General features: G+C 37.8%; 1 protein-coding gene across 1 annotated transcript in view; it reads left to right on the plus strand.

Annotated features, from left to right (window-relative positions):
• vps50 (VPS50 EARP/GARPII complex subunit) overlaps positions 1–24579 on the plus strand; it is a 118034-nt gene that overhangs the window by 70503 nt on the left and 22952 nt on the right. Inside the window, exons 22-23 of the mRNA XM_056742010.1 lie at positions 427–507; positions 24368–24516. Of these exons, the coding sequence (XP_056597988.1) occupies positions 427–507; positions 24368–24516 (230 nt within the window). The remainder of the gene's footprint in view (positions 1–426; positions 508–24367; positions 24517–24579) is intronic.

Raw genomic sequence — 24579 nt, forward strand, 5'->3', positions numbered from 1 at the left:
TTTGGTGTTATCTCTACTGCAAGTGCTGCTTTCAGTTTCATGTTTATAATGAAATGTGCCCTGAGTAAACATAAACTGACGTTTGCAATACTATCATCGATGGCGGTTTGTCAGTTTGAGAGTCTACTGCGTATTAAAAACACTTCAACCTGCATTCATTTCTGTATTTGTAATACATTTCAAGCGAATGATCACAGGAGGGTTTTCATCCTTCTTTCTTGATGAACAATGTAATCGCGATTAATGAACACAAGTCATGACGCCTGTGGGAACTGTTTGTTAGAAGTGAAAATTCCTGGAAAGCGATAGCGTGTGCAGTCTGGGGCTGTGGGGTTTACGCTCACTGTGTATGTGTCTGTGCTGTGTTTGTTTGATTTATAAAAACACGTCTGTTCCTCACGGTGTCTGTTCTGCTGTTTCCCACAGTACGAATCTTCTGGGCTGGGTCTGATCAGCAGCAGACTGAGGACTACTCTCAGCAGAATCCAGGAGAGCCTTATAGATATGGTGAGTGGAAACGTTCAGTTGCATCGTCTCGCTCTCTTTTCCGTCTGTCCCACATTGTGGTTCACGCTCTCTCTTGTGTATCCATTATGAACCCGAGTGGAAATCCTAGTGTGCATTTATCTCCGGTCCTTATAGCCTCTCATCAGGCCTGTCATCCCTTGCCCCCTTCTACCTTCAACTATAGCAGCCATAGGTGAGTTAATCACCCTCGGCACACTTAGCTGGCCCTGTGCTCTTAATACATGTCCTGTGGTTTCCATGGTTGCACCCATTAAGGCCCTCAGGGCAAAGGCTTCATAGCCACAATGCACCATGGGCTTCCACCTCCCGCACAAATAGGCTGTCATTAAATAGAAAATCCTTTCTCTTAGATCCCTGATACCTTCCCTGAATGTCAAAGAGCAATGAAAGTGTTTAAAAGAAACTTTTTATGTTGATTCAAACTTTTATACAGTTTCTATATGTTCTGAAGCTGAATCCAGCATTGGAGATTTTGCCTTCATATTGAAATCTAGTAGAAAGAGTTTTTAGTTATCATAGGGATGCTTCCGGCAGAAAGGCCATCTCAAACTGCAGGCCTTCTTAAAATATCTTATTTTGTCAATTTTTTGAGGCAGCTTTACAGTATTCGTGGATAAGCTTGTTCTCACAACTTGTGATGAGCTTAGCAAGAAATTTTAATTCAATCGATGACAGATACAGCTGCGAGGAATGCAAAATCTGCAAGATTTTGTTTTGTTACATTTGAGGAAATTTTACAGATTTACAGAGTTACATTCTCTTGTTTATTTGTAATGTGAACATCACTGATGGTTTGCACACTTTTGGAAAGCAAAGTTTACGTTTTTTAACTTTTTCTTTTGTTATATACTGTACTTCTGCGATTGGAAATATGTAAAACGTGATTTCACTCTTTGTTTAAGCAATGTTAAAGGGACAGTTCACCCAAAAACGAAAATGTCATTGTCATTTCAAACCTGTAAGACTTTGTTTCTTCTGCAAAACACTGAAGGAAATGTTGGTAACCAACCACAGCGGTACCCATTGATTTGCATTGTTTTTGAATCTGTACCATTGAAGTCAATGGGTAGCGCCATTGTTCGGTTACCAACATTCTTTAAATTCTTTTCTATTGTGTTCTTGGCATGACAAACAGGGTTTAAAAATATATTATGAATATATTAAAACTTGAACCATATTGATGCTTGAAATGTTAATGGTATTTGCCAGCTACCCGAGAACATTTCATTTGCTTTTGAAGAAAAAGTGTCAAGTTCATTGGGGTTATTGTTTGTGTTGTTTTTTGACACTATTTGTGTTCTCTTGTGCTCATTATCAGCACTTTGTTTTGCTTGGTACATGTTAAACTCAAAATAATAAGAGTTTTGGATGAATCTGCCATGCGTGACATGAAATGCTCCTGAGGTCATCTCAGATCAGCCTTTAATGAGAATGCGGTTGTGATGCTGTCTATGTAGATATCTGCCTATGTTGGTGGTAGACAACAAGTTTGTTAACAAAAAGTGCAAGGTTTCAACAGAAATCTTAACCATTCATGCTCTGGCTGTTATAATTTATTTCACCGGGTCTGCACATTAGCTTTCATCACTGAAAATGACATAATCTACATCCCGATCATTTATTGGGTCATCAGCGATGAGAGACTGTGTTCCAGGCGGCTGTCAGAAGAGGTCGTCTCTTAGACTTTGGCAGCACGCACACTGCATTTTAAACGAATGCATCGCTTATCCCAGGGCCCTGGGAGAACCTCGGGTGTCTGCAATAGTGTTGAAAATTGATAGCTCTGATGCCTTCAGGAGTCTTGGAAGTAATAAGCATAATGGCTGGAATACGGACAGGTTTTAAAGATGACTTTAGCTCCTTTATGATGGTAATCAATTGTTATAGTTTGGTCTCAGGGCAGTATTTTAATAAGTGTTATATACCGGTAAAAAAAGGGTATTGTCTTTAACAGAATTCGCTTTACAAGGACTACAGAAAACGTCTGGATCGGACTACAGTCCTAAATGAATACTAAATGAATACGCCATAAAAGGGTCTAGGTCTCTCCTTAGAGAAGTGGAAGAGCCGCTGGGGTAGTGTTTGGTTATCAGAGATCGTAAACATTTGACTGAGCAACGAGCTAAACTAGTTTCACTTTCATCACAGTCCTACAGCTGGTAATAAGAATTCAGCTATACACATTCTAAGATAACCAACGGTCAAATAACTGCTTCAATGACTTTAACATCGGCTGTGAAAGCTGTTCTGTGTAATACAATGTTGTATGTGTGTGCGCTTACCTCTTAAACACTTCTATGAAACATCCTTTGAAGTCCTGCTTGCAAATGTCTTCTGGTCAATCTGCTTTTTTATAATCCAACACGGGTCCAGTGTAAAAAAGCAAAACTAATGCTTCTGTTATTAGTGTTATTTAATATAACCGGTCTGACACCATTTGGTACGGTGTCATTCCCCTCGCCATAGTAGGAAAAAATTGTGATCTCTTACATAGATTGATGTTTACTCTTGCACTAATAAACCTCTGTTATACTTTGATCGATCCGTATCTTTTTAACTGATAAAATGAAGTTGACGCCATTGTTACTTTATATTTGTAAAAGCCAAAGTTTATGAATACATATAAGAGAGGCACCGACAAATCAGAACAGCCTGAGAAGTGGAAGCCAATCACGAAAGACCTGGCCAAATTTATCAATCTGAGCGTTTTGTGAGAAGTGGGACAGCGATGAACGAAAGACATGATATATGTGAAATATAAAGTTTTTTTTTTTATTAGAAACATGAACATCCATTTTTAAACACCCCAAAAACATAATCAAAGCCTCCAAAACAGCCAATGACTTGGGTCCTTTAAACTGCAATTCATCGACTGACCACTAGAGACTCGCTCTGAAACAGAGCTGAATCTCATTGAGCCCCATGTTAAAATGCCCAACTTTGCCCTTCATGAATTTTTTTATTACTCATCCATTTAGATTACAATAACCCTTACAATTCTGCATAATAAAGGGAGTGGTCACTCGAGTGACAGGCGGTTTCAGCTACCAGGCAACTCAGCTCCATCCACTTCCTGCCTCCTTGCCCATTTCCGATTACCTGGGAATAACACGTTTCTAAAATGGCGATGGTCGACTTCGCCCACTTTAGGCTTCGAAAAGGATCTTCAGAAACCTACAGGTGACGTCACGGACATTACTTTAATAATTTTTTTTTAAGTCTAGGGTTTTTACCCCAATTTAAACCCCAAAAGTCGCATTTTTGGTTCCATCATCTGAGCAGTTGAACTCAATGGTCCGTTTTATGTACAGGGGCCTGCTGGAATTAGGATTTAAAGTTCAGATGTACCACAGATGGAGAAAATCTCAATACTTTACAGCCCTCTACAATACCAGAAGATAACCTGCCAGCTCCTATATTGCATGAGATGTATGTCAGACATCAGTTATTTCTCCAGCTTTGAGATGCCGAGAAGCAAAGCGCATCGAGGCAGAAAGCAATTTTTCTGCACGAGGAAGCGTATGGTATTTTCCCCTGAGTATATACACCTACATTGCCTGGTCTCCAGAGCAGATGTCATGATATCATTCTGTGGCCGGTGCAGACCTCGGAATTAAAAGCTCTTTAAAGCATTATCGCATCTGTCCTGCAAGATCTTCCTGCTTTTCGTAATGGCTGGGATAAAAAAACAAGATGATTAGAAGGAAAAGCTTTTAGAGTGCAGCCCCCACACACTTCTATTTTTATTCTACTCGATAAATCTTTATTCGGAGATACCCTCCTTTTTACCTTAAAGTTTTGCTTCGTTTTATTTACAGTAATAAGATGACTTCCTGTTTTATTTCTCTTCTACTTTATGAAGATTATTTGTATAAAGATGAGCCAGATTTTCATGCACTGTAGGACAACGTTTTAATTGTCCATTTTAAATGGAAATTATACTTATTTTGGGTTTGCTAAATGAAATTTCTTTCGCAGGGCTGACACGTTTATGTCGCACGCACGACACTGTGGGCGAGACCTCATTTGTGAACAGATTGTAGATGCTAGTTATGATTTCTTTCTCTTTATTGGGTAAATGAAACAAGGTAACCTGTGTGCGCCGGACAAGAAAGACCAGAAAAAAGGCATGGGTTTCTTAAAATGTATGGTGTCTATTCTCAAAAAGCTTGTCAGTCGAAGTTCTCAAAGAAAAGTGTCTTTTGTCCAAGCAAAGCATCTTTTTTGTCACCTCTCTTCAGTCTATAGATTTACATTTCTGCCGATGTTCAGAATTGGTGCCCTTCTAGTGCCCTGCTATCCTTCTGAAAATATCCATATTTTATTTATTTTTTATCATAAATGATTATCAGTAGTCACACTTTACATTTGTCACTGGGTTTAGCAAATATTTAACTGATAAAATGAGCCATTTCCATCTACAGTTCCGGCAGTATCCCAAAAATTTAAAACGGCTCAACATTGGTGTGTTTAATATGTTATCTCCTTTGGCAAAGAAATGGAAATGTGACGGAATCTTGGTCCTGTGTCAGCCCCTGTAGTGCTTCTAAAGGGAGGGGTGAGCGGTGGAGTGAGCCGTTAAAACACATTGCACCTTTAAAAAGTAATGACAGCGAATTTGAACATCGAAGGTTTCTGAAGGACAACAATGTTATGTCTAAAAAATAAATCACAAATGTTAAGTTTTATAATGAATCTGATGTTAAGTTTAATAAATTGAGAGAAAATTAATAAAGTTGTAAATAAACTAGGGCTGTCCACGTTAACGCATGCCATTAATGTTTTGAGATTAACGCATTAGAATATTTAACAGATGCAATATCTGTTTTTTTCTTGTGTGTTTACATTAAAATTTCTCAAAAAAGAAGTGCACTTTAAGTACCCGGATGATGCACTCGTTCAACCAAAAATATGAAGTTTCGCTTATGTAGCGGAATAGAGGCGGAGCTATCAGACGCTGCTCAAGCAAAGTTCTCCTGCAGAGTAATAACTCAAAAATTGGCGTTATCTCAAATAATTGCGAAGACGTCAAATAATTGCGATGAGATGATTATTTAGTAATTGTGACAGCCCTACTACCGGTAAGTATAAAACTGTTGTCCTTTTATATTCATACACTAGATGGTTGAGCAAATAGTGCATAGTATAAGTGCATAGTGTGTAGTATGTCATTTGGGAAACTACTTCTCTTAAAGTCTATTTGTGTTAAGTGTGAAGTTGCAGTAGAAAGCATGGTAGTTCCTTGGGTTTGTAATAGAGATTGTGTGTGTTCCCCTGTGTGGGTTTGGAGACTGTTGACGTCATGTGCGCTGGGCAGTGCTGAAGTACAGTGTTTGATAGTAAAGTTCTCCCCAGGGCCTGCTGCAGTCTTGTGATTAGCTCTCCCCCGTGATGCTAACCTGTCTCTCAACATACTGTGCGGCGAAGCACCCTTTAAACGCTCTCTTTACTACCTCAATTCGGTGAAAATTGCCATGGAAGCTGGTAAGCCGTAAAACAAACAAACCTCACACCGGTTTGGCGATGGTGTGTGGATAAAGAGGTTATACTTAAACTCTTGCCTTGTGTTTTCACTTCACTAAGGTACATTTCACCGTTCTAAACTCTTGCCACCAGGATTAGTTTCAGTTTTGGTGGCACAGGTCCAGCTGTCTCAGCATGCAAACAGAACTGATAATGCTAAAGTAGCGATTCTGGTTTTAATTCTGAATTTAAAAATGATACAGAATAGGAGAGAGCATGTCATGCATTTTTCTGTCAGGTATATTTTATAATCAGATAATAAGCCGTTCTTCCCCACGCATTTCAGGATCAGTTCTCCCCAGGTCGCAGAGGTTTTGGCAGAATACCAACCAACATAGCTCCATCTCGTCCAACAGCTTGGCCGATAACCTCAAGGCTGTGGTCGGATTGCGAGTGCCGCCACACTGTGACTTGGCTCCCATTACAGATTGGGTTGATGGCAGCCCAGGGCGAGGTTCCAATTATTCTCTTTCACTTTCTCTCTGCCCCGTGTTTGTGGTGGTCCTTTCGGATTTCTGCCCACATGTTCCTCCCAGGATTTGATCTGGCAGATGCATGTGTCCTCAGTGTGCACTGTTTGATCTTCAGCCAGTTTGTAAGTGATACCACTGGTGAAAAATGTTCGCAAAGCAAAGCATTAAAATAAGACAGTTTATCCACCCCATGTCGCTCCAGATGTGTTCTTTAGGGATGTCTAATTTACAAAGCATTGTTTCAGTAAGGCTGAATTTCATAACATCATCAAGTGATCTATTTTGAAAGGTTTCAAACCCAATTTTTTTTTATTACAAATTTTTCATGAACTTTCATGTGACAAGGAGACTTTCATAAAATAATAGCTTGCATTTTAATTATAGCGCACAAGGCATATGGACCACGTTTATGATACTTTTTTGTCATTTTTTAAGCTTCAATTAAGCTATTCATTGTAATTGCATTTAAAAAAATGATCAGTAAATGACAGTAAATTTCTCCTTATGTGTTCAACGGAAGAAAGTTACACCGGTTTGGAGCGTCATGAGTGGGAGTAAATGTAAGTTATCATTTTTAGGTGAGCTATTGTACAATGTCTCTTAGCCTTTCTGCACTCTGGAAGCGCACTTAAGTGGTGCTTTTTATTTCCTCTGTCATGAGGATTGTTAGCTTAATAAAAAAAAATATTGCAAATGTTCAGTAAAGTAAGGTGCTTACAGGGGGTGGCAGCGACGGTGTGTTTGATGGCATCGGGGCGGGTGGCTGTGTTGTATGTAACGTGTGCATTGCGTTACATGCATACGTATCAGACTCGCTAATGACTTAATAAAACGTCCGCACCTGGTCACGCCTGTAGGCCATCAGTGGGTCAGCCTTCTGGACTGCTGCCCGTTGTTTGTAAATAACTGTAAATAACTTGAAATAACTGTAATAAAAAATAAAAAAGTGATATTTTATACACCTGACCCAAAGGACCCATCTTTTTGAAAGAACGTCAACAATTCCTAAACCGACGGTCAGTTGCTTGTGGCTTTCCCTCAATTGAAATAAGAAATTTATCTTTTTTATTTGAAAGAACCAATTGGCCCTCTGGGAGTGCTGATATCATTTCCATTTTCCCAATGAAGCAAAGGAAAGGTTCTCTTCTGAGAGATCCCATCTTCTTAATTCATGCAATCCACGTGAGAAGGACATTAGGAGGTTGTGACACGGAGGTAAGAGGAGCCGTGGACCTGTACCACACATGCAAATGATGGCCGGTAATTCAGTTGGACGCCCCTCTAATGAGAAACGAATTTTGGAAAATTAGGAGCGGATGAAGCTGAGAAATATATTTAACTGTAATTGCCAACTGGCATTTTTACCCCGTTTCTGACGAAACCCTTGAGAATAAAGAATCAAAGTAAAATTGAGGCCAGTGCATTGTAAACTTTTTCACAGTTGGAAAAGAAAGATCTTGTTCCGAAGCACCCTCAAAGCATCTTGGGAATGCCATCTGCTTACATCATTTTGCAAAGCCAATGCATTTTTTTGTCACCACACAGATGCATTTTAGTCATAGAATGACACGGAACATTGTTTATCATGGTGTATAGATTCCTTGATTACTTTGAACACGCTATGCATCCTCTATTATGTTTCTCTCAATGTCAAGGAAGATGTTTCATAACCTCGAAGTAATGAATCAGTTGGTATGCCAAGACCCATCATCACATTATCTGAGACCCTGGCAGGATAACAGAGCGTGTCCTCCAGCTTCAGACTCTCTATTTGTAGCATATCAGCTGCTGCTGCTATAGAGACAAGACCCAACAACAACAAGTCATATTTCAACAGGGCGAGCTTGTGCTAAACCTTGTGTGGAGGACATTGCATTTTTCAAGATGATACCATTATGATGTTAGACCTGAAAGCCAAGAGGATTAAGAACAGTTTTGTGGGTATACTGCCTCAGATGCCATCATAGTGCAAATCCAAGCCTCAGAAAATATGATTTACAAAGCCAAGGCTTTGAGGATGTGCCGCAACAGTATGTACCACACTGGCAACATTCACGTATGTTCTTGTTTCGCAGAAAGAGGCGAGCCTAGATTTGTCTCACTGTAATTGTGATTTTCTGTTATTTCTAAACACAATATGTCTTGGAAGAGAGCAAAGGACAGCCAATGTTATCAGCTGGAGAAAATGAAAATGTCTCAAAGCCATATCCAGGCATTCTTCAATTTTTCGTTGAAATAGACATATAGCAGTAAAATAATGTTTGGTAAAGATGGCAGAGATATCAAAAGCGTATATTTGAGCTAGTTTCATTTGTGAGCTGTTTCGCTGGGAAATTCACATTTTCTTGTGAGTTCTGTTCCTTAGGGAGTTTTGGTTTTACTTAAGACTAATTGTAAAATGATTGTTTGCTTGTGGCACAGTAGCACAGAAGAAGTCAATATAAGCATCTAGATTTTGATTGTGACTTCAGATTATTACACTTCTCTAACCCCCAGATTTTTCAAACAAAATTATTAAATCAGTTTACTGCAGCAACATAAGTTAGTAGAGGCATAACATCTAAAATGTTTATTGATGATGTGACAAAACAAGACATTTTACACACTGATATACTGTGAAATCCAAAATGTATTAAGATAAAGATGTTTTAGCTATGTGACCAAAGCCGTTTCAAAGGTTTTATGACCAAAATTAATATAAATGTATATTATTTAAATACAAATTTCTATTTCTGTGTATTAGTTCCTTTGTCCAGTGCACCTGCCTGCAACCATTCAGTTGTGTGACAGATTTTTTTATTGGTCCGTATTGTTGGTGTTTTGAATTGACAAACCATGCTTACATGGCATTCATGACAACCATGCTAACTTGTGAAATCATCATTTTAAATTAAGGCTTCAACTTTGCCTTCGTATCTATCTTTTAAACATCTTGACGTTTTAAATGTAGGTAAAAATATCAGATTTTTCATCGGTATACTGTGTTTTTCAGCAAGGTATCTGTCTAGTACATTGGTTCAAATAGCTGCTGTTTTGAATAGGCAGTTAATCAAGCAAATAACAGCCATTTGGGTCTCTAGCTAACCCGAAGTGACAGCCAGACACACTGATGGGTCCTACTGGCTGAGCACTCTCAATGTTACCAGCCGAGACCAGGACACACACACACAAAGATAGTGAGTTAATTTGTGTGACAATACACCAGCTTCCACCCACATGGGCATGAGGCAGGGAGAGGGGCTCGCAGCTCCACAGTGATGGACTAAATGAGGAGTTGAGAAAGGGGGTCAGCTGGGGCCAAAAGAAACATTGGACTCTGTGTGAGAAACAGCAGGGTAGATGGGAATTGCTAGCCAATGAAACGTGGGAGGGGTCGTGTGGAGAAATGCAGAGAGATAATAACTCGTCTTTTGTAGGCAACGTTTGATTTTTAAATTACGAGATATCTCGTCAATGGCGGGGAAAGAGTTAATATGGTCAACTTGTTAAAAAACGAGTTGGACGTATTACGTAGTATTTCTGTGCTTGATACACTCCCCCAGCACTCCAACTTCTTTTTTTTATTTAACAGGGATACTATTTCTTTTATTGGGCAATTCTCCCGGAAAAGCACGGCAAGTCGAAAGAAAGAGCCCACCCCCCCGGTAGGTATAAAAGATCAATATGAGATTGTCAGAAACTGCGTGGGATACCTGATTTTAAATGTGAATTCCTTACATCCTATCTTTCCAAATGTTCTCCCATACCGTGACTGGTCATGTGACTTTTCCTTATGCCACGTGACATGTAAATTTGACAAAGAGTGTTTCCATTGCAGTTTGGTGAAATATACCTTTATCGTAATGCCAGAACAACACCTCATGCTAGTGTGAAGACTTTTATGCGATATATAGGAGTTTTTGCATTATTTTAATTTGCACATTTTGAAGGGTAATGTAAACTATCCGACAGTTACAGACCTGTCTCTCTCCTTCCATTTATTGCAAAAACACTTGAAAGGGCAGCTTTCAACCAGGTGTCTTCCTACCTATCCCAGAACAAAGTACTGGATGACAAGCAGTCTGGCTTCAAAACAAACCACTCCACTGAGACTACACTGCTATCAGTCATAGAAGCACTGCTGCTAGCCAAGGCGGAATCTAAATCCTCGGATTGACACTGTCAATCACCAGATACTGCTAGCAACCCTTCCATCTCTTGGAATCTCAGGCTCTCCTCTCTGCTGTTTCAAATCCTGCCTCACTGGCACATCCTTCAGGGTGTCATGGAGGGGCTCGCCGTCCACTGTTCACTGTTCACCACATGATCACTGGGGTCCCTCAGGGATCGGTGCTTGGACCGCTGCTTTTTTTTCATCTACACGACATCCTTGGGACCCATCATACGGGCACATGGCTTCTCGTATCACTGTTATGCTGATGACACCCAGATCTACATCTCGTTTCACCCAGACGATAACACTGTAGAAGCTCGCATTATAGCCTGCCTAGAAGACATCTCAGCTTGGATGAAAGAGCATCACCTCTAGCTGAACCCTGCCAAGACAGAGCTACTTGTGCTTCCGGTACACCCCACGTTGCAACACGATCTCACCATCCAACTTTGGCATACCACAATCACTCCTTCCAAAAAAGCCATTTGAAAAGGGGCTCATTTGATGCCCCTTTTCATCTCTCTCCACTGGTTACGGGTTAAAGCCTGTTTTGGATTCAAGTCACTTATGCTTGCCTACAGGACTATGACTGGATCTGCACTGGCATACTTTCACACCCTCCTACACTCCTACACCCCAACGCCAAACCAGTGGTGTCTTGTATTGCCTTTCCATAAGGGCAGTAAATCACTTTCCTGCTCATTCTTATTCACAACTCCTTCCTGGTGGAACATTCTTCCTTACATTGTCCGGTCAACCAGATCTCTCACAACATTCAAATAACTACTCTAATCTCTTATGTGAATATTTGACAGACAAAAAATATAAACATAACTCTCTTTCTTTCAACAGGTATTGGTGTGGCTTTTGTTGAAACCAGTAACTTTGTATTGGCACCTATTGTATTATTTTTCCTGTATGATATATAACTTATTGCTCCCTAAACTCTTTGTAAATCGCTTTGCATTACAGCGACTGCAAAATATTCTGCTAGCTAGGGCATTTTGTCAATTTACATGTTATGTTGTTTTTCAATTTCCAATTTGTACATTTGCAATCTATTTCTGTAATTTGACTTTTAATCACATTTCAAAAATATATCAAAATACTGCAAGATAAAAATTCTGTAAAGTTAAATTTAAATATGTATATATTAAAACATTTGCACAATGCTTTCCCAATTGAGCTACAGAAACAGTTAAACTCTTTTGTAAATTTATATTGAAAATTGCCATTAGATGGAGCAACGTTGAGGTGTTTTATTTTTCCTCAGCTCAGTAATTTGGTGCTCTCCAATGAAGTGTGTCAATCAATATTGAAAATTTTGAAAAGACTAACGCTTCGATCTTCTGCATAAAACTTGATTGAATATGTATTTGTGTGTTAATTTTGTTTAAGCACTTGATAAAGTGTGTATCAATTAAATCACTTTATGCTGTGAGTTATTATGAGTTTGCTTAGGTAAGCAGTTGGCATTCGGTTGATCACCAATTACTGATTGCTCGTAAGCATTTTAAATGTGGCAGATTGTAATTATGCAGGCATTTATGTTGCCTCATTTGCAAACGGTTGCTAATAAGTTGCCTAGGGGTTTATCAGAGGTTTAGCCTGCGCTGAAATATTTCTTCATCTGTCAGGTTTTATGAAAAGATACTCAAAATGTCTTTTTTCATAAGTTTGTGCATGTTGGAGATGAAAAGTTTTGTTGAATCTTTATATTTGGGCTACTTATATTCAGACGTGAAATCCTTGTAATTAAATTCAACTATGTTCACAATGAAATTGATTATTCTTTGCAGCCACCATCCCCACTCTTGGTCTTTTTGTTCACTGTCGGGAAGGAGATTAGATTAAGCATTTGTTGCGAATACTAGACCGTTGCTCTGCTTTTTGGTAGAGTGTTATCAGATTCCATTTTTCTCCTTCTCCTCATTTTTAATAAACCCTAAGCCTGTGGCTTGGATGGCACTGTCTCAGACTTTGGTTCATTTACAATGAGCTCTACGAAAAAGAGTCTCAAGATGAGGTATTGATCTTTTTCTTTAAATAAAGCAGTTATTTGTTGGATGGAACCTTTTACCCTTTGTATTTCAGATTAGAGTGGCTTTAGAGCTTGCTAATAGGCTACAAAGACAATTATGAGGCACAGCGTATTGTAATTTATAAAGAAAAATGAGGTAATAAGTCATGGTGGGACCGGTCCGACTTATTAAAGTGGCAGTACTGTTAAAGGGATAATTCACACGAAAATGTAACTGTTGTGATCATTTACTTGACCTATTTGACTTTCTTTCTTCTGCGAAACACAAAAGAAGATATTTTGAAGGATGTTAACCAAACAATGGCAGTACCATTTACTTCTATTGTATTAACAGAACCAATGCAAGTCAATTGGAATTTTTAACCATCCCGTTAACTACTGTTAACTATCAGTGCTAATCAGAGGTTGGGACAAGTCACATATTATCAAGTCCAAGCAAATCTCAAGTCTCAATCATCAAGTCTCAAGTCAAATCTCAAGTCACAGTTTAGACGAATCAAGCAAGTCAAGTCAAGGGTTCAGCCTAAGCAAGTCAAGTCGAGTCCTGATAAGTTTCAAGTCAAGTCAATACGCAGTACTGAAATAAACAGAGGTAAAAAAAAGATGAACTTATTTACATGTGTTGTGGAAAATCAATTGTAAATGTAAATACATTTTAAGGGATGATCACTTGTATACGTTTGTGCTAAAGTTTGGTTCCAGCAGTCACACATTTTCATATGTTTACATAGACATAGAAATACTTGTATCTGACAGAATGTAAGACTTAAGCATTTATAAAGGCTATGAACCTTATAAACTAAGTATTGTGACTGAAAATCTACCTATTATATGTTTTATATATATGATGTTGTGATACTTGTGCTGTCCACTATAAGGCACAGTAAAGGGAATTTACATCTAGTGATGGGAATCTCGGATCATTTTATTGATTTTGATCTTGAATCTCGTTAATCAAAATGAACGGAACTTTTTCATTTCAGCAGAATATAAATAAAATGTATGTTAATATAGCCCAGTGATGAAGTTATGATGCTTAATCCTCATTTCTGCGTTGGACACGCAATATGCACGTTTCATATTTAAGATATAATCTGAGAATATTTGTTTTCTATTTGATCTGGTTTCATTATTTTACAGCACAAAGCGTTTTATTGTTATTGTGTGTGTGTGTAAACAAAAACATTAGACACTTGTAAGATTCAAATGATGAAATTATTCTTGTCAGTATGACCGAAAAGTTTTAAAGAGTTTTTTAAGTAAATTACAAGTGATCGCACCGGCGCATCCATGTCAGCCTGTCAGGCAGTACAAGCGAGCTGCTATTCAGCTTCCACATGCAGTCCACACAAACACTTGAAAATGCGCACATTTAATATAGACATTAGCCTACATGTAATATAGAGAAGCCCCTTTATTTTGAAATGCCCCCCAACATTAGAATTCGGCCACGCCACTGTTATAGACAAATTCCCCAATACATCTACTTATGAGATGAGACGTAGGCCTATCAGTGATGATCAATGATCACATTTGTAATACTAATAAAAAAACAACCAAGGCAAAATTATGACAAACAGAAACGATTAATTCATCACATTAGTAATCATTTTCTGACATTGACTATAAATAAATAACTTTCTTACCTTTCCTTGGGGTTCTTGAAATGTCGGATGAAATTTTACGTTGTGGTTGTCGTGTCAGATATTCTTGCGTTGCATACTCTGCATCTGGCAAATCTTTTTTTATTGGCACGGTCCAGTTCAGAGTACTTATAGTGTACAAAGTGACTATATGTGGATCTCGACTGTTGTCTGCCATGTTTGACGCGGTTCGAGGTGAGCAGGCTTAAAGGTAAAGCCGCTTATAAGTGCTGCTGAGTTACAAAAATTATTTTTAAAACGAATTGTATTACTTTATTTTACTTAAGTTCAAATTATTGTCGAGTACTCCACTTGATTTAGTCTCAAGTCACTTGATCTCAAGTCAAGTCAAGTCAAGTCAAGTCCTTACTTCAGTCAAGCAAAATTGTGACTTGAGTAAAGTCATGTGACTCGAGTGCCCCTCCTCTGGCGCTTATAGAACGAAGATGGTGTTTCTGATTTTTTAGAATTTTCTATTTGATTTATTTTCCCACTTTGATATTTACCGACCCTTTAACATCTCTAAGAGGCCTTTTACATGACGCCTAAAAATAAAGAACTATTACGTTTATTCTCATACATCAAACTTTAAACACACATTCACAACAACAAAAAGTTTTAAAAGTAATTTTGACCTAAAACTGACTTAAAATCTTTGATTGGTTGTAATAACAGGTACTGTCGCCCCACCCTTAACTTGCAATTAGTTGTCTGTAGGGCATGCGCTTCTTTTGTCTTAAAAACATTGCAAGGCAAAACTAATTTCTTTGCAGTATTCTGATTTAAAGCTGGGACTAAAGAAACTATAGGGTGTCCTTGTCATTTGTAAACTTTCCAGCTTTTTGCCGGACGAGACCGGAGATAAAACAGGTGTTCAGCTGCACCCTGGTGTGCGTCATGCACTTTTTCCAGCTTCAGATTATTCATTTTACCAGCATGTGGGCCTTTGTTTGGGGGCACACTGTCTTTCCCAAAGATTGTTTCCGTACAGTTATATAATTGTTTATTTTTCACAAGTCGCTCCCCTGAAAGCTTTGCCCTTTATTAAAGCTTGTGTTGTGTGTGATTCTTCCATCTTTTTCAATGCAGTGTCACACTGTAGTGTCATGTATATTTTGATAGTTGTTTGCTCTCACGAATGCTGCGTACAAACAGAAATCAGAGAAAGACAGATCAAGAACTAAACAAATGCTAAGTCTTCTTCAAAGTTCCATTCAAATTCAGATAATTCAGTATACAAAGTACTATTTATAGGCAGGCTCACTTGTCATGTGCGCTTCTGGTTTTGTCATGGCTCTGTTTGAACACACACCTTTGCATATCCTCTTAGCTTCTCGTGCTTCGCTGTTCTCAAGTGAGAAAACTTTGAGTGCTGCGATGATAACTTTCAAATAGCAGACATTCTGTGGAAATGTGATAACCACAGATACTGTGAACTGTGAAATTTCATTCAGCCGCATTTAAATAGTCTGATCACAACGTGTGAAGGTGTTTGCACCCTCTTAAGTTGTTCTCACTTTAATCAGATAAACCAGCAACATCTGTTTTCGACGATATGCCTATTACCAACTTTCAAAAATGTTCTGTGATTTCCCAAGCTAAAAAGCCAGTTTATTAAAAGATAGTAATGTCTCACAAATAAATATTACATAACTGTCCACATTTGATTTAATTAATAACTTTCTTTCTTCTGCAGAACACAAAATAATATATATTGAAGAACGTTGGTAACCAAACAACGAAGGCACCCATTTACTTCTACTGTATGGACACAAACCAATGCACGTCAATGGGTATTGCGGTTGTTCGGTGACCGACTGTAACTAGGTTCATTAAAAGGAAGGAGACGGGAACCGGCAAACATTTAAACATTTAATCAAATAATAACAGCCGGCGGCCCCTCACGGCCGACCGGCGGGCGAACAAAACAAATCACAAAACAAAAACACGGAAGTAAAACACAAGAACATAAATACAAACGTAAAACATGTCAGGGCCCGATCCTCTCTCGTCCGCAGTCCCGTCGCTCGTCCTCTTATGCTCACAATCTCTCCCGTAAGATGCTGGACCGGTGTGCCCACAGCTGATTCAAACTATCAATCACGCCTCACGGCTCTCGTAACGTCTTCCTGACCACACCGACATTCTTCAAAATATCTACTTTTGTGTTCTGCAGAAAAAAACATTACGCAGGTTTGGAATGACAAGAGGAAGAGTAAATGATTAAAGAATTTTCATTTTAGTTTAACTATTCCTTTTATTTTTTGACACCATGAGAATATAGTGCAATTGTAGTTTGTGGTTTTTGTTTTATGACAAGCATAATGTTAAAGTCTCAATGTGAGTTTTAATGAAACGCGTGACAGTCATTGATTGGCATTACTCATTGCTCATTTCCACACGCTCATTTACTGTAGGGATTTCTTTTCTATTATCGCTCACAGAGCTGTTTATACTGCAGGTCATTATTCACACGTCAGTTTTTATGTTCAGTCAATTATAGAACTGACTCTGTGTTTTGAGAGCATTTGCGATTCCGGTCTTAGAGAAGTTTGGGGAGTAGAATTCAAAGGGAATGTATTAATCTTTAATCCCCAATTTATGTGTGGTATTAAGTTTAGTAATCCTATTATCTTCTTTCATGTCTGTTTTGAACAGCAACAGAATGTTAATCTTTACCTCATTACCAATTATCTCAATGGATAGCAATAAGTGCACATGTATTATTATTCTGCAATTGTTTGATGTCATTGTTTCCGGCTTTGTATTTTGCTGTATACTATTTAAAATGTCCTGAAAGCTTACAGAATTATACAATTGCCTGTTTATGTATGTGGCCAGAACTGTATGGACACCCCTTTTAAATGAATTGGCTTGGCTGTGACAACTTCATTCCGGTGAAGACGTGTCTTAATATGTTGTCGTTCTGGAAATTGTGTCTTGTTGTGGCAGTTTAAGAATTTGCCGTTCTCTAGCTTTACAATGATCATGTGCACAAAATGTGATCCATTAAGAAATGCTTTCTGGTGTGTGAGACCTTGCCCGGCTTACACAAAGCCCAGACCTGAACCCCATTAAACAACTTAAATTGGACTGAATTGTAATGGCGAATGCAAGCCAGGCCCCATCATCCAACATCAGTGTTTGAAGTTGTAAACTGGATTTCCATTCCCCTGTTTTTATGCAGATTTTGGGATTGCGCATAAGAATGATAAATGGAAACAGAGAGTAATAGAATGCAGCATTTGCAATAAAAAAAAGTTTCCATTCAAACATATGGGCTCACTTGAGGTGTAAACATTTTATTTGAAGATAAGACATTCTATAAGGAAAGAAACAAACAATTCCTTGGAAATTCCAGTCTTTGGGTGTCCATATAATTTTGCCCATATTGTAGTTTGGATTTACATTTACATTTATTCCAAAGCGATTTACAAATGAGGTAAACGATAGAAGCAATTGGACATCAAAACCCATAAGTGCAGTAAAAAACTGGTCTCATAAAGCCCACCACACACTGTAAAAAGAAATCCGTAAAAAACGGATTAAGTAATAGCAGAAAACTCAGTACATTTTCCTTTATTTTACGGAGATTTCCATTAATGCTAAAATGTAATTTAATGTAGTGCAAAATGTCAAATACAGCTAAAACAACTGTAAAAAGGAATAGAGAAAATTCCTTCACATTTAAACAGTATAATGTGCCCTATTTTTATACAAAGTTTATTTGTAAAGGATAGAAAGAGTAGAAATTAAATAGAAATCTGTATCATCCAGGTGTTGACGAAAGAGATGTGTTTTCAGACGATTTGTTTTAGAATTTGTTTTGGAAAAGCTGGAATAAAAATAATGATTTACCTTCTAAGAAAAAAAAATTCATGACAGGGTGAAAAGATACACATTTAAATATAAAAAAAAATTCTAAGTGTTTCAAATATAAAGCAGTCTCTCCCTAAAATTTGTAGAAGATGCACTTTTGGCAGCGATTGCAGACTGGAGTCTGACAGCTTTGCACTGTATGTTTCCATAACCCTTGCAGTTTCCCCATATTTGTTTTCTTTGAGAACTCCTCAGTCTGTTTGCATGTTCCTGAGTCAATTTCAGTCCAATTTGAAAATTTATAGGTGGACTTTAAAAAAAACTGGATTCTGACTCGGTCTTTCCAGGACATTAACATTGTTGTTTTCAAGCAACAATTCCTGTGTAACCAGCCTTCTCCCTCGTGACAGGTGTTCTGCAGACTCCATCAGGTTTCCCTCCAAGAATTCCCTGTATTCTGCTACATTCTTTTACCCTTTAACCTCTCAAACCTTCAGCAAAAAAGCACCCACACAGCATGATGCTGGCACCAGACATCACCATGGGTAATGGTGTGTTTCTCATGATGTGCTGTGTTTGGCTCACAATAAACATGCCGTTTAGCATGATGGCCAGAAAGCTCATTTTTGGTCTTGTCAGACCATCATCCAGCTGGCTACAGAGTCTGCCACATGCCTTCTGGCAGAGCATAGCAGAAATGTCATATGACGTTTTGTTTTGATTATGTGATATTCTGTCACTGTGATGATAAACAACATCTTTTTAAAGGTCATGGCGTATTTCACATTACCATTAGCTTTTACCTGTGAATCATGAAAATGAATCATATTTGTTAGTTAAAGGAACAGTTCAACCAAAAATGAAAATTTCGTCATCATTTACTCACCCTCTGGTCATTTCAAACCTGTATGACTTTATTTCATCTCTAGAAGACAAAAGAGAATATTTTGAAGAATGTCTGTAACCCAACGATGGCACTACCCATTGACTTGCATTGGGTTTGTGTCTAAACAGTAAAAGTAAATGGGTATTTTTATAGTCTATTAACAGGTCTTTTAAATAAAAGACAAATGAAATCCGTCAAATGAAAATCAATTTTGATTATTAATCAGAAGTGAATGGAAAGACAATGCTGGAACCTGTATCAGGCAAGTGGGGAATATAAAATGGGGAGACTGAAAAGATCAGATCCATAAATTGTCCGATAAACACAGACATGTGAGTAGAACTGCTGGAGGAAAGGCTTCTTGGCTTAAAGGGATAGTTCACCCAAAAATTCAAATGCTGTCATCATTAACCCTCAGGTAGTTCCAAACCTGTATCAATTGCTTTGTTCTGCTGAACACAAAGAAATATATTTGGAAGAATGTCAGTAACCATACAGATCTGATCCCCCATTGACTGCAATAGTATTTTTCCCCCTTCTTTGGCAGTAAATGGGGGATGAGATCTGATTGTTTACTGACATTGTCCCAAAAATCTTCCTTTGTGTTTAGCAAAACAATGGAGTTTATACAAGTTTGGAACAATATGAGGGTGAGTAAATGATGACAGAAGTTTCATTTTTGGGTGAACTATCCCTTTTAGGCATCATAGTGCCGAGGTGGGACTGAATACTCTCAAACACTGCCTAAAGAATTCTGCAAGAAGAAAAAATGTTTCGAGAAGGTTTCTGCAGGTTTGTTGGGGTACATTCGCTCAGGACCACCACATAACAATTACCCGCAGGGAAGTGACTGATGCTGAATGCTGGAAATAAAGGTGTGATGTGTCTAGAAAGTTTGAGGTTAACATTTGTCAAGCTTACATTTCTCTGCTTGATATAATTTTCAGGCTACAGGCAAAGCCTGAACGCTGGATATTAAGGTGTCTATTTTAAGGTCTGTAGTGTCTATAAAAATAATTCACATTATTGGATGTTTCTGTTTTTTGCTGTTTTACATCATAGGATTATTTGGGTCTCTTTGAACTGTTCTTTCATGTCAATGGGTAAACAAAAGTGTTTTGTATTTTACATTTCAAAATTTTGGGATTTGGCAGTAAGTGATCTGAAGGCACATTTCTATATCCAATATCCAATAATCAGTATCGGTCAATAAAAGACATTTTTTAAACAGTAATCGGCCGATAGTTTAATGATGATGTTACAAATGCAGTTTCTGCCAATCTCATATTATTCTTGAGCACCTATACAGAAGTATTGCATACTTCGTATCTTCGAAGAGTATTTCATTTGATCAAATTGATAAAAGACAGACACACCTTTACGATTATTTCTGAAAAAAGACTAGCTCCTGGAGGCGTGCAGGGGGGGGCAGAACTACAGCACGAGCACACAATACATCATCGCATTATCCCTGCATAACTGTTGATTCACTACAAGTTCTTGTTGGATACACGCCGATTGCCAGCAAAACACAAACATATGACTTAGTTTGACCTACCGTGTCCGGTTCATGTCCGGCATCTTTTAGCGCGGAACTGCACAATCTATCCATTTCCAACGATCTCCAAATCCAGCGTTATATCCACAGTTTATAAAACATTTATCACTGAAATGCAGTGAGCAAACAAACACAGCTAAACTTCTGTCATCCGAGTGAAGCTGCATTGATGGGCGTCCTCTTTCTCACGCTGGCTGGTTGATGCGTTGGCGTGCCCTTATGTTCGCAGGATGACGCGTGGGCGAGGTTTTCTGGGAGAATTGTCCAATGAGGGACTAAGAACCTTTACGAAATGGGAATCCATGTTCGGATTTTTTTTTACAAACCTATACCAACCCTGCAGTATTGAATTGAGAGCAGAAATACTACGTCATACATTCAACTAGTTTTTTGGCTTGTTAAGCTTGAGAAGCCAGAACGTTTAACATTGTAAAGAGGTCAGAATGCATGAAATGGCATGTTAACTCCGCTTTAAAAGCAGCCGGTGATCACAGCAAATATATCCTATCGATCATATAGGAGTGCAATAGGAAAATGCAAGAATTTGTGCTCAGTTTATAGAAAATGTTAAGAGACATCTTAACATTTTATATTAATAGTCATTATATGAATTAATTACATTCAGAAAGTTAAGAAATATAAATTTAATCTTCAGAATAGGTATCTGAAGATGTCACGCTTAATAATCGGCTAAAAGTGAATAAAAGTGCAGTGGACACATCATTCTGAGCGCCTTGCATTGGACAAAAGATCAATACTGCTTTGCAGTTTCCAAGTTTTGACTTTGGACGTAGCAGTAAGTGACCTGAATGCGCATTTCATTGCTTTTTAGCATCTCAACTCATCCTTGTTGTTTAGACTAAAAAGTGACACTTGCTGTACTTACTGAATTGTTTGGCTTCTCAGATGCTCGAAATGCTAACAAAAGGTGTTGATGGAGAAATTTAGTATTGTGTATTCTAGTTTAAACAATAGATTTTGTTTGCCAAAATTATAACCAGAAGTCCACTGTTATTCAATGCAGTATAACAACACGCATCAATTTGTTTTTATAGGCACTGTAACTTGTATGTGCCTGTATTTGGCTTCATCATTTCACATTTCATCAGACATACTGTAGCGTACGGCAGTTCCCTCGGGTCACTGTCTTGTAAAGGTCATTTCATGCACAGATTGATCATTACAGACAGTATCTCTTTTTTATTGAACAATCAGTTGAAAGATTCATGTTAAATCCTTCAACACGAATATGCTTTAGGAGCGTTTGTTCTGACCCCTTGACATTCATCCTTTCAGTGGAGTGGACACATCATTCTGAGCGTATTGCACTGGACAAAAGATCAATACTGCTTTGCGGTTTCCAAGTTGTGACTTTGGACGTAGCAGTAAGTGACCTGAATGCACATTTCATTGCTTTATAGCATTTCACCACATCATTTATATTTAGACTAAAAAGTGACTCTTGCTGTACTTACTGAATAATTTGGCTTCTCTGTTAATGGAAAGTGGTAGTAAAACAAGTAGGCCAGATTGGGTATGCGTGTCTAACAACAATGTGACTCTGTCAGTCACTTCACGCATGTATCTGTGAAAACAATTTTGTGTATGAGAACAATGGGTCTCGGTCATTATTCACGCAGATGCACATATCTGTGTATAAAACCTGTGTTCCTGCATATAGAAAGCAGAAGAATATGTTTGCAAAGAATGATGAATGCCTGGGAAAGAGAGGTTGTGCAGAAATCTCTCATATGGAGATGATGTGGGTGTGTGTTATACTAAGAATCTCCGGCCATGTACTTTACCTAAAAAATCTGGATTCCACAACATAAGAATGAGTGTGGGATACATCTTGCGTGTATGCACATGTTGTGAATCCCACAAAATGTTCTCTTTGCAAGGACAAGCACCTGAATGCAATTTTTATTAAATGAGATCCATTGTAAACGTAGCTTTTGTTTATTCACAGTAACAAGAATTCATTAACATTTAACAATGCATGGTGACAGAAACACACGTCTTGCTTCCACAGGGAGTTGTCTACACATGTTATTCCCAATTCATTTTGAATATTGAGAAAATGGATCGTGTAAGGATATTGTGAGTGTAACAATGCTTAGATAATGATTATAGAGCGACAAAGATCAAATCCCGTTGCTCCTTCGCAATATCCCCAAAATAATTCTGATATTTTGTGAGGTGATTTTACCATTATGTGATGCCTGAGCTTTTTTCAGCATGCCTATTTTATCAGCATTTCTTATTGTTTTTGGCTTGCTGTGTATTGTTTAATATATCTGATGAAATGCGTTTCCAGCTAGACTTTAATGAAGCAAAAGCACCGGATTATAGTTTATAAAGGAAATCTGATATTTGAAAAGGTGTTAAATGGGAATGCATATGGCTTAATCCTTCTTAAAAGACTAGTTTAGGCCAGCATGAATTTTTGGAGGATGGTCAACCAAATTCCCGCTGGGTAACCGAGTTAAAAAGCCTTCGGGGAACAGCAGCATCCCATGCTGACACCCGGCATCCAAAACACAACACATGCTTTGGCACTGAACACAGAGCACAGTCTGTTCATGCGTTTTTGGTTAAGTTCATAAACACAGTGCAAACACATAATCTCTTTGACACTCTTGTGTTAATGTATGTTAAAGTGTTTTTTATGACAAAACATAATTAAATCCTTGTCATTTTTTATTTTGTATAGACGTTTCAGTGGCAACAATGTAAACAAACGTCCGGTACACCTCCGAAAATAATCAATAACTGTAGAGTAGATTTAATTTAATTTAAAACAATTAATATGCAATAAATATGAATATAAAATAAATTGTTATATTACTAGCCAGACTGATATCCAAACTGACTGGAAGTTAACTTCGGGCCAGGCATGTACGCACGTGCATCTGATGAAACCGCCTATAAATAACATTTGGTTGCGTAGAAACTTGACAGAAATTTCGATGTGTTCTCCCATAGGTGGATCTCTCCACTCGATGTTTCAGATAACTGGGGTTACGATAGTAACCTAATGTTCTTAAGACGAAACATCCAGGGGTCTCAGGCATATAGTTAAAATGCTTGGTGCATTTTTCTAACTTAATGCAAATTTCTAATTATTATTACCATTACTTTTTGAGTTAATATAATAAAATCTAACTATATATATATATATATATATATATATATATATATATATATATATATATATATAATTGTATTATTATTATGTATAATGTAACCATTACATAAAAAATATAATATTAATATATACAAGCATAATCATACAAATAAAAACTTCTCTCAAAATATTTTTGACCATTTTGCTTTAATGAATAAAAGCACTTTAGCTGGCATGGACTCTACAAATTTAAAATGTGATAAAGCCTTTTTTTCCAGAAGGATTAAGAATCTGAAGATATTTTTTTGAAGAAAGCAATGCAATCTGACCTGTTGTACAGTTAGAGTTAACGTGGTCTGTGTTACAATTTGATTTGATACCTAGAAATAAAACAAATATTTATTTTACAGTGCATAGTTTTTGTTACAAAATAAAACTAGTCAAATGTGTTTATTTGGGGTTTTAATTGAATTTTAAATCCCACATTTAGTTTAAGGACCCCACTCTACTGTATGTACTGTATACATGTTTATTCATTTCCACAACTTTGACTTGTACATGCATTCAGGGAGGAGCTAGATGTATGTTGTCTTAATGTGTTTTCTCTGTTTTGCAGGAGGCTGGAGGAGAAACCGCAGGTCCTCATGCACCTGCTGAGGAAAGGAAGGAGAAGGTCCCCAGTCCTCACCTCAGTCAGCTGGTGGTCCTCACGGCTAGCGAAACGCTCTACGGTTTGGCAGAGAGAGTCGTCGCCACAGAATCTCTGTAAGATCTGCTTTCAGTTACCATACATGAAAGAATAGTTCTCCAATTAGAAAAAAAAACTAA

Source organism: Triplophysa dalaica, chromosome 25 (assembly GCF_015846415.1).
Source record: "Triplophysa dalaica isolate WHDGS20190420 chromosome 25, ASM1584641v1, whole genome shotgun sequence".
NCBI lineage: Eukaryota > Metazoa > Chordata > Actinopteri > Cypriniformes > Nemacheilidae > Triplophysa > Triplophysa dalaica.